This window comes from Trichogramma pretiosum, unplaced genomic scaffold (genome assembly GCF_000599845.2).
Source record: "Trichogramma pretiosum strain Unisexual culture from Peru unplaced genomic scaffold, Tpre_2.0 scaffold88, whole genome shotgun sequence".
Classification (NCBI taxonomy): domain Eukaryota; kingdom Metazoa; phylum Arthropoda; class Insecta; order Hymenoptera; family Trichogrammatidae; genus Trichogramma; species Trichogramma pretiosum.
Genome location: NW_019641671.1, coordinates 7,555 through 17,878, shown reverse-complemented (window position 1 = coordinate 17,878; position 10,324 = coordinate 7,555). Strand labels below are relative to the sequence as shown.

At 43.1% G+C, this 10,324-nt stretch overlaps 1 protein-coding gene across 1 annotated transcript; it reads right to left on the bottom strand.

Annotated features, from left to right (window-relative positions):
• Positions 1 to 8,517: 8,517 nt before the first annotated feature.
• LOC106652663 lies at positions 8,518 to 9,164 on the bottom strand. The gene is made up of 2 exons (XM_014371755.1): positions 8,627 to 9,164; positions 8,518 to 8,558 (listed from the first exon to the last, which is right to left on the bottom strand). The coding sequence occupies exons 1-2, from the start codon at positions 9,162 to 9,164 to the stop codon at positions 8,518 to 8,520; spliced, it is 579 nt and encodes a 192-aa protein (XP_014227241.1).
• Positions 9,165 to 10,324: the final 1,160 nt, after the last annotated feature.

Here is a 10,324-nt window from a genome sequence, read left to right as displayed (position 1 = left end):
GACAGAATATGGACAGCTCCCCCCAACCACGAATGAAGATTGGAGACGAGACTCACTTGTGCATAGTGCACAATATAAATCAATTATGTATTACAATTGCATGTATAGAGTCAATTATTGATATATATGGCCGATTCTCTGTGAAATCGAATGGCCAAAAAATTTTTTTTTCTGCAAATATGAAAAACTTGCTGTTCCCGATGTCAGAAATGTCCCCAAATTTTATTAGAATTTTTAGGACCATCTATCACTCTTTTTCAGAGGCCCGAAGTTGGCCATTTTAGGGTTTTTTTGAAATTCATGAAAAATCACAAATATTCAAATAATTCCTGGATCAGGGTAGAATGATTCAAAAGTAAAAGTGCCCAGCAACTTTTTTGTTGGAAATTGTCCAAATTTTCAGAAAAAAAATATGCCAAAGTGATTGGAACAATCTAGGTAAGTGTAAAGCAAAAAAACTGCCAAAGGGACATAAATGATGAAATCTAATCGAGTTCGAACCGGACTTTCATTTCCTAAACTATGTAAAAAGCTTCCTAAAGATGTCAACTACTGCCTGATAAAGTTTTGTAATGGGTCTTAAAGTTTAACTCAATGTAGACAACAATGTGTGGTGAAAAACGTGCGAAATTAATGCATCAACAGCAAGTGAGACGTCGAAGCGAAAGAAAGCAAAATTGGCGATCTACACAGCGGGGATTCTCTTAACTGGTGAGCACAAGCGGAAAACGGTTAGTAAGGCACCGCAAAACTTTGAGTACACACGGAGAAAAATTGAAAGTGCACAGCGCCAGCTGGAGAGAGCGAGAAAGCTCCGTGAGTACACAGGCGGCCGGAAGCTGTCCAGGGAGCTGCAGCGACGCGCAAGAGAGCTCAGAAAGATGAGAATGACACCCACTCAAGCCATCAAGCTCGGAGAAGAAAGATTGCAAGCTCTCATAGCAAAATATGAGATGCAATAGGCAAAGGCGGAAGCCCTAGGTGTGCGAGTCAGATTCCATGATAAGCCATCAATGAACAACATTGCCCAGAGGACTGACAGGCCGAGCCCAGACCCTGCCAGGACCACGACATACTACAGGAGTCTCTTCGCCGTGGACCCGGTGCGCGACAGAAGGCGTACGCCGATGCTTAGCCGGTGGCTCGAGCGGATGCACGATTATGCAAGTGCAAGGAGCTTCGAGCAGCAGGTGAGCGCAGAACGGCTGGCTAGAACGATCTCGCGGACCATTAAGAAGTCGCCGCCTTGGAAAGCATGTGGACTCGACAGAATCCCGACCGCTTTGTACAAGCTCCTCCCTGCGGCCAGAGAATTCCTTACGGATTTCATCGTCCAGGCCATCGGAGGACAAAGGAAGGTCCAGGAGGCGGACGTTCGAGCGAGGGTGATTCTTGTGCACAAGGCAGGAGATACCGAGAACCCGGCGAATTACCGACCGATAGCAGTGCTGAACGCCGATTATAAAATCCTCTCGGCGGTCCTGAGCACGATCGTCTCTGAGAGCCTGGCCGACTGGATGATACCCAGGCAGCAGCTTGCACGACGAGACGTGTGGGGTACAACACACGGGCTGCTTTGGGATAAGGCGTGCACACAGGCGGCCAGACTCTCGAGGCGAAATAACTACTCGGCGCGGCCCTCCCAGTCCACAACAACATCAAAAACCTCATGCGCGCTATGATTGGCCAGTGGGCTGTGATTATCCAGCTCAAAGAAAAGCTAACTGAGCCGATCTACATCAAGAGAGGGATATACCAGGGCGACTCGATGACCCCGCTGCTGTTCATCTTGGTGACGGCGTTCATCATACCAGCCATCGAAGATGATCCAGAAATAACAAAAGCGTCGCAGGGAAGGCATAAGATAGCCGCTTTCATGGACGACATCAAGACCCACGCGCCAACAAAAAAAGCGGCCGAAATGATCAAGAGGAAGCTCGAAGACGCAGCAGGAGAAATAGGCCTTACGCTGAACGTGGAGAAATGCGGCGTGTACGTGAGAAGTACAAGTGGCCGACGTTACGAGGAGGCAGAAGAGGAGATCCCTTTCTTGCCTACGGTAAGAGAGGGATACAAATACCTCGGGCTTGTGCAGACGGAGCGAGACTCCTCAATGAACCTCGTCAAGATTGTTCAGAGCACCGAGCAAAAATTGACCGAGGTACTCTCGTCGCAACTCGCTCCAAGCCAGAAAATCCAGCTGATAAACAACACTCTACTGCCAGCGATAATTTACGTCACAGGCAACCTTTACCCGAACGAGTCCAGAGCAACATCTCTAAAAAATTGTCACGATATCGACAAGATGATACGGAAAGCTCTCGTTACGCATGGAATGCTGGGAAGAACATCAACGAGGGTCATCGTATATCTCCCAACGACACTAGGCGGAATAGGCCTGAGGTCAGTGGCGAACGAGACCGAGATCCAGTATGTAAAAAAATACATCTATCTCCTCCATCATCCAGACATGCGCGAGACGAAGGCGGAATACGAGAGGCTGGCCGCTGCAGGCTGGCGCAATCCGATAACGAACGCGCGTCAGGTCATGGAGGCATACGGGATGGAAGCGCCAGCAATTGACCCAACTGACTCATTACCCACGCACTGCAAACGAGTCGTTAACTCACTGCAGCGCTTGCAGGAGAGAAGGACGATCGAGAGTTGGGCTGCGGCGTCTCACTATGCGCGGCTCGTGACGCAGGCGAAGCACAAGATCCGTTTCCCTGTGCTGACCGACGACAGAGTGGAGACCTGGACGACGACGACAGCGAGGACGGCAGCTGAAGAACAAGTCCATGGCCTGGGAGCCAACCCTGCGAGGCGCAGAACGTGCAGGCTGGGATGCAATACCGACGAAACGGCATATCACGTCGTCTCGTCGTGCATAACGCAGGAGTACACGGCTAGACACGATTGCATAGTGCACCCCCTGATAAGGAGCATCCTTGTAGGCACTCATGCCCCCGAACATATCCACGCGCAGCTACGGTTTGGCAAGGCGGCTCTAGTGGCCGAGTACACCTGGGGCGAGAGACAATACAAGATCAGAGCCGGCTCAAAGATCCAAACGGAGCCAGAGCTGTTCCACAATAGGCCGGATGTCATCATCATCGCGACAAACCCGGACGTCGTATACGTGTTCGAGGTCGCCGTGTCTCACCTGCAGAACATCGAACTCCAAGAGAGAATAAAGGAAGTGAGATACGGCAAGAACTCGACACAAAACGTGACGGAACGGAACGTCAACTCCGTACCCAGGGACCTTAACATCTGTGAAGCCCTGGCCAGGATGTACAAGGCACCGGTAAAGCTGGCGATTATGGTCGTCGGCGCGCTGGGCGAAATTTTGGAGACCCCGACTCTCGCTGCAACGTACCAACATCTACAGCAGCTCGGAGTGACGAGAAACGGCTTGAGAAAGTTGGAGAGGCAGTGCAGTCGCAGAGCGGCGATGTCTTCGGCGAAGATTATCATGAGGCGACTGCGATGTGGACGAGGAACCGAGATGACTTAAAAGAACCCGAAAACGACTTGATCCTGACGACGACCAAGATGGAGACTCAGTGCGACATACGCGCAGAATGTAAACAATTGTTCGATGAAAGTTTAACTTGTATATACTGAGAGTTATGTATAAATAGGTATATATGTAAGAAACTTTTATTAATACAAACAAAATTAATATACTACTGAAATACTACTACTGAAAACGCCAATTGCGACGGACGGCTGACCCCGGGGTAGGAGAAAGCAGCAAATCACCTGCCGTCGAATTAATTTCTATAGGACCACCTTACTTGGTCGAGTACTCCCAGAGGGGATATTGGGCCCGTCGTCAGTGCGAGCTTGCTGTAGACTCGCTGGCTTACCGTTGACCTCCTGCAACTGATGCTGAAATCCGCGAAAAAGAACGGTCGCGAAATAACTAGGCTATGATGTCGATTAAATATAATGCTTTATTTAATCCAAGGCCCAACTGGCCGAAAAACCACTTCAAATTGCCCAACGGGCGATATCTTACAATGATACGCGACGAGACACAAGTTCGACTCAACTTTACTTCCGACTTTGCCCACCAGGGGCGCGCTCGGCGCTCGCGTCTATCGTATCCCGTGATACGAGCCTAATCGGCCGAGCCAATATGGCCGCTGCGCGCGCGATCTATGCGACGATGTCGAGTGCACGTGTACCGACGCGACGTGGCACTCGCGCGTTTACCTTGACGATGTGTTTCGTACTCGGCCGCGGGCGATCCGCCCTGATGCAAACGTCCCGGATGTCGACCTACACACACGCACACCAATACTATGCTTGCTGCGTATCGCCGCTACGATACTCGTCAGCCAAGCTCGAACACACACAATCACGCGCCCGCGACCCGGCAGTCGCGTCGACCAATGACTCGCAAATAATCTTAACAACTAACCCCAAATCTTCGGCGCCTCGACGTTGGATCGGCTCCTTTTCTCACTAGCTTCGGCCCTCGTCCGGGCGTCGTTGAGCACGTGCGACGACGCGGGGCGTTCTTACGCCCACGTCTGGGCGACGATGTTCAATTCCGTGTACACGTGCGCACTCACTTGTACGAGCCCCACTGGGCGACACTCACACGGGTGCACTGGCTGGCACGGGCCCGGCTGGGCGAGATTTGCCTTTCTGCGGCCAACTGCTTCGCGAGCACACACAATAACTAGCCCTCCTGGGCGAAATCACACACGTATCTTTGCGTCGGCTTTTGTACGTGTCGTCTTCCACGAGCACAATCCGCGGTGGCTTTTCACTTTGCTGCTCTCGCACTCGTAACTTTCCGATAACCTCCAAACAAGTTATGGCTGCCGTGTATCTCATGTGTCTCAACGTGTTGCTTGCTCGAGCTATTCTGCCGCGATCTATTGCGCGTCGGCACGTCTGCTCACGCGCAGCAGTCTGTCTCTCTCGCACGCGTACGCCGCCGCACGTGCCGAAACGTCGTTGCCTGCTGCTGCCGCTGCTGCTGTTCTTCTCGACCTGTAAGTCACGAAAACATACGCGCACACACACATGCTCGCACGACTTATTCTAAAATTCACGGCGCGACGCTTATGTGCCTTGTGCCCCGTCACACAATGTGTTATTATTTTTTTCTTGTTTACGTACCGTTTTCTGTGAAATAAAAACCATATTATATATTACCATAAATTTAAATGCGAATATAATTCTCTTGTCATATGATAAATAGATATGTCTAATTTTCCCTCAATAAAAAAATGCTGTATTTACTGATAGAATTATGAGCAGGATTTGAGTGTTAATTATGAATACATTAAATTAATATAGGTATACCTGTAATGGCTTCCAGTTATTTTCATATATATAGGTAATACGACGAAATTTCGTGACGATTTATATAATGGCCATCCTATCAATATATGTACGACTCCTTGAGCACTGTAATCTCTGTCACTTATGCACGAAATCAATAATTTCATTATTCCCTTACGTGCTGATGATTCAGTATCATTACTTTTGCATAAATCTTCGATAATTTTTAAATACGTTCGAGATGTCGTTTCGCCTTTAGCTGTATATTTTGCTATGTATTGAAGAACTTTCTTATTATCTATTATTGGTGAAAAATCTGTATTAGCACTTCAAATTTGAGTAATAACATTGTTATATCGATGTACGTATGGATCATTTCTAATTGGAAAAAATTGGTAATATCCGTTTGAATTGTCTATATTACTATGGTCTTTAAGTTCTTGAGGAAAATTATATCTACATTTCATGATTCCATTGTATTTACGCAAAACAGTGTTTACCACATTTGGTATGGCGTTGTAATGTATTTATTAAACAACTTAAATCACTAATATAATTGATTGGTGATACATCTGAAAATTAACTTGCGATGGGTGTGATTGGTAAATTGGAGGTTCATGTATAGGATTTATTGCACAGCATAGCTTATCAAAATATGATCGAATTAAAGTAATATGTTCATCGTCCATGACATCGATATCTACGATAGGTACATCAGACAAATATAATATTCCATGTACATGAGGACTGCCACGATGTTGCCACTCGAATCTATACCAATAATCTGTTACTTTAAAGATTGGGATTAGAACTGTTTAGAAGAAAATATTTACTCTTTCTTTAAAAAAGTACGCAACAATTAATGGATTTGTATGCATTAACGATATTTTTTGTTCCGACGTTAATTGATCAAATGGAATATCAGGTGCTAATAATGTGAATAGATCGGGCCAATGATAGTCAGCAGCTGATAGTGTAAAAAATATAGTTGGTTTAGTAAGTTGTTGAATCATACTTTTTAATTCGCTGTATCTTTTATGCCAGAATCCATTTGTTGATGCCAATCTTGAACTGTGTACCATTATATTATATAATATAGATCTATCAAATCTTCTATAGTCTGACTGTCAATATCAATATATTTCAAATATATATTTGTTTGAGTCATTGCTTCATGACGTAATATTCTATTCATTGCAAAATACCGAAATCTGGGGTCTTTAGCAAAACGACCATCTTCATACATCATCAGATATCTAAAGTATTGCAAACAGTGTACAGTAATTAATCTGTTTTGAAGAAAATCACTTTTACCTGTGGGAAACAATGTAGGAAATGCACATGACATATAACCTTCTGTTGTGAACTCGTTTATTGGCACTTCGTTTGTAGTGGGATATGATAAATTCAATGCTGATTCAATATAATTCTGTTGATTTATACTTGGTAAAGAAAATACTGAATTTTCGTCGAAATTATTGTCAAATTCATCATCTTTGTTTATTTCAACACTCAAATCATCATTTGAATCAGTGTTAACATTCGAAATCATGTCTATAATATTGCCATCCCTCGGTAACGAATTCAAGTTTTTATATGAAATTACTATATCTTTATAGTATATATTATTATTTTTCAACCAATATAAAGCATCAAGAATATTTTTTGATCTAACACGAAACTGTGCCATACCAGCCACTGTATGTTTATTAAAAATGATCGTTGATGATTGATTGATTGAGTAAACAGTTTTATTTGACTTTGGGGTACAACCCTGACTGGCCAAGTAGCAAAATAATACAGTAACTTCACGAAGATAGATTTTGTTTGTAAAAAAAACTCTCTTAAGTAGAGGGTAAGAGTTACAAAGTTATAAGTACAATAGCTTAAATTTCTATAGCACAGTGCAGATTAAATGTTTTAAATTATGATCAAGCGTAGTATAGTACAGTAGTGGAGCATATTTAAAGTTTTTATATTTACATCATAGTTCAAGGAAGGAGAGCTTGACTATTTTTATATACATTTATAGAAAAAGAGAACTTTTAGAGAGCTCAGAGATCATTGTCGTCTGGCTTGCTCGATTTGCAGTCGACAGGAAAGAAGGTTCACAGGGGGGGTAGAAGGTTACGGAGAGATTGAGGTTCATATTCTAGGTGTTCGATGGTACACCGTTGTTTCCAGTCGTGTACGTCGAGTTTGAATAAATGAATTTCTTAAAAATATGGATCGTTTCAACGTGTACCTGGAGTTCATTTATTTCGTTATCTCAATGCAAAGTGCATTGTCAAAAAGTACTCTTTTCAACGAGAAATTTAAAAAAAAAGAGTTCTCTACGATCATTTTAGCGTCCTGTAGGTCGTTTTGGTCAAGCTTTCATTTTATACATGAAACTAACAGAAAATCACTATTACAAAACGATTCTAAAATAAAGCCTAAAAACGGCTCACCCTACTGTCCATACTTGGGTTCCCTCAGTTGTTGAGTCGGAACGTAACTTATTAACTGTATTCCTCCCTCGTAAGATTTTTACATAATACAGTTAGTATGACTACTACAAGAAAAAGTAAAAAAACTGTAAATACAAATATAAATTTTTATAATTGTGGAGTTATTTTATGTATTTTTAATTCAGGTTTACCAAGGGATATCTTCAGTAATCTCTTCAGATGCACATTTTTTCCACTTTGACCAGATTCGAAATAATTCGCTATACTTCTCTTTTCCGCACCAAGTCTCTTTACGCTAATTTTCATTCTTAAAAACTTCGATGATTTGAGGATCCACAAATGATTTCGTTACTGATAGGGTCCCAAAACCCACTCGTAATTGAGAATCACTGCATTCGGTGCCACTGGAGTTAACATTATTTTCATTGCTAAATAAATCTTCATAATTAAGGGCATTTTCGTCAAAAGGAGATAAGCTATTTCCAAATCGACTGATTCTAGTGCAGTTTTGAACACACACTGGCAAATTCAATCTTATCCAGTGCTTGACTATTTCTCTCAAGACGCCACTCAGTTACAGTTTTACGCCAAGCTTTTTTCAGGCAACTGAACAAGCCTACATCCATTGGCTGAGTAATATAAGTGGAGTTGGGATAGAGAGCTACTAAAATAATTTGATTTTTGTAACAAAAGTCTCATAAATGTACAGTCATGTGTTCTTTGGTTCATTTTCTATAATGCCTGGAGGTAATCGTTGGTAGGCTTACATCACCAAGGAAGGTACTACTTGCCTAGCAGCATTTCCTGAATCAGACATTAAACATGAAAAATACAATAATAGAGTAAGCATTAGTCAGATAAATTTTACTTACCTGCTATTAAAACTTTCACGCACTCTTTGTCGTTTGACCCTACTCTTGCATGGGTGGATCTCTTTTTTTTATTTACAACTACTCTTTGGCCTTTGGGGTTTAAAAGTGCAGCTGTCTCATCACAGTTGAAAATGCAGTTTCGTTCAATATGAAGTACATTGTGTTTTGCAAGGTAGGTTTTCACTTCTTTAAACCATGCTCGCAGCCAATTTCTGTTACGATTGCCCTCCTTTGTGTAATTTGAATGTGGACTTAAGAATCTTCTCAACCAAGCTCGCCCTGGTTTGTTGTTGGTGGAATGATTAGGCCTTTTTAAATGAGTCACCATTTTTTGTACACTGTTTACAATGTGATCAGCAGTTGGAGGAAAGCCATCTTTCCCTACTGTAAGGATCCACTCATGAAGTTTATCTTTTTCTTCAGTAGTTAAAGTTGTGCCTGAGCCACTTTTAGCTCCCACTTTACTTTTACCATTTTTTTTATACTTCAGTGTTGAATAAGGCACCTCAAACTTAACACTTGTAGATCTTAAGGGCATGCCTTTTTCGCGAGATGGCGGCCGGTGGTCTACTTTTGCACACCGTCGAATTGTTATGTCGCATCATGCTGCTCACTCGTGATACCCGTTGTTGATCTTGGTCTCGACTCTGCTGCTCAGCTGCACTATTTCTTGGCCTGAAAGTACCTACTCAATATACATGCTACTCGCTTGGCCGGCGCGGTATCTCAATGTCATTATTGACCAAGATTCACTGCAATTACGAAATACTAAGCGCTTACGATGTCTTTGACGTTGTTCTGCGACGCCAGGCCTGCCGGCTTCTCGCTGCTCAACGCGAGATTATATCCAAGTCCTTGGATGGTGGATCAGCACCACTTCTCGCTCGCGCGGTAACCTTGCTCGCTGGATCGTGGATCGGCGCCGCTATTCAGTCGCCGACTTAACCTCTTTCTGAGTTGCTCACACGGCGTTCTACTGCCTCTTTCACTCTGCCTCTGACAAATGCTCACACACGCAATTTTCTACTAGCTCAATCTCACTACTGCCTCACTGATCACTTCACTCGTCTCGACTTCTTTTCCGACAATCGCTTCAACATTCGCTTTTCAGCCTCGGACTCTACGTTGTTCTCGCAGTAGCGCAGTAAGACACAATGGCGTTGCTTCACGTGTCGTCTCCTCCCGTCGTTGTTCTTCCTTGCTCACAATATATACATAACCGTTATCATGCAAATCTACATAACAAAATAATAATAACATAAAATTTATTCTACAGGATTTTAGTTTCGACGAAAGTAATGAGTATTCAGGAAGCAGTGATGGCGATAATTTATCTGATGATGAATGTTATTTTGGTCACCTCGCAGAGTATTACGTACATGAAGAGGAGTCGTCATTTACATATCTCTAAAACTTGCTTAATAAAGATGAATTTAATTGATGCATAGACGCAAACATTATTGTTATTAAGTTTGAATTACAATGAGGTATAATCATATTTAGAGAAAAATACGTCTTATCTAATTCTGCAGTAGTGGATTTGTCTAAACTATTCAACACTAGTCTTAGTAAAATAGTTCTTCCAGAAACACGATACAGGTAAGATAAAATTCTGTAACCAGAAACAAAATTTGGAAGACATGGAGTTTGCACAAAACGCAGGAAGTACATCGGAAAAACTTCTCTGAAGATCGATCC

Bases quoted from the DNA above. Each gene is read 5' to 3' on its own strand.
- LOC106652663 (XM_014371755.1), bottom strand. From the start codon at position 9,164: ATGCCCTTAAGATCTACAAGTGTTAAGTTTGAGGTGCCTTATTCAACA. The intron at 8,559-8,626 runs GTAAGTAAAATT...TGTCTGATTCAG, and splicing joins CGTGAAAGTTTTAATAGCAG to GAAATGCTGCTAGGCAAGTA.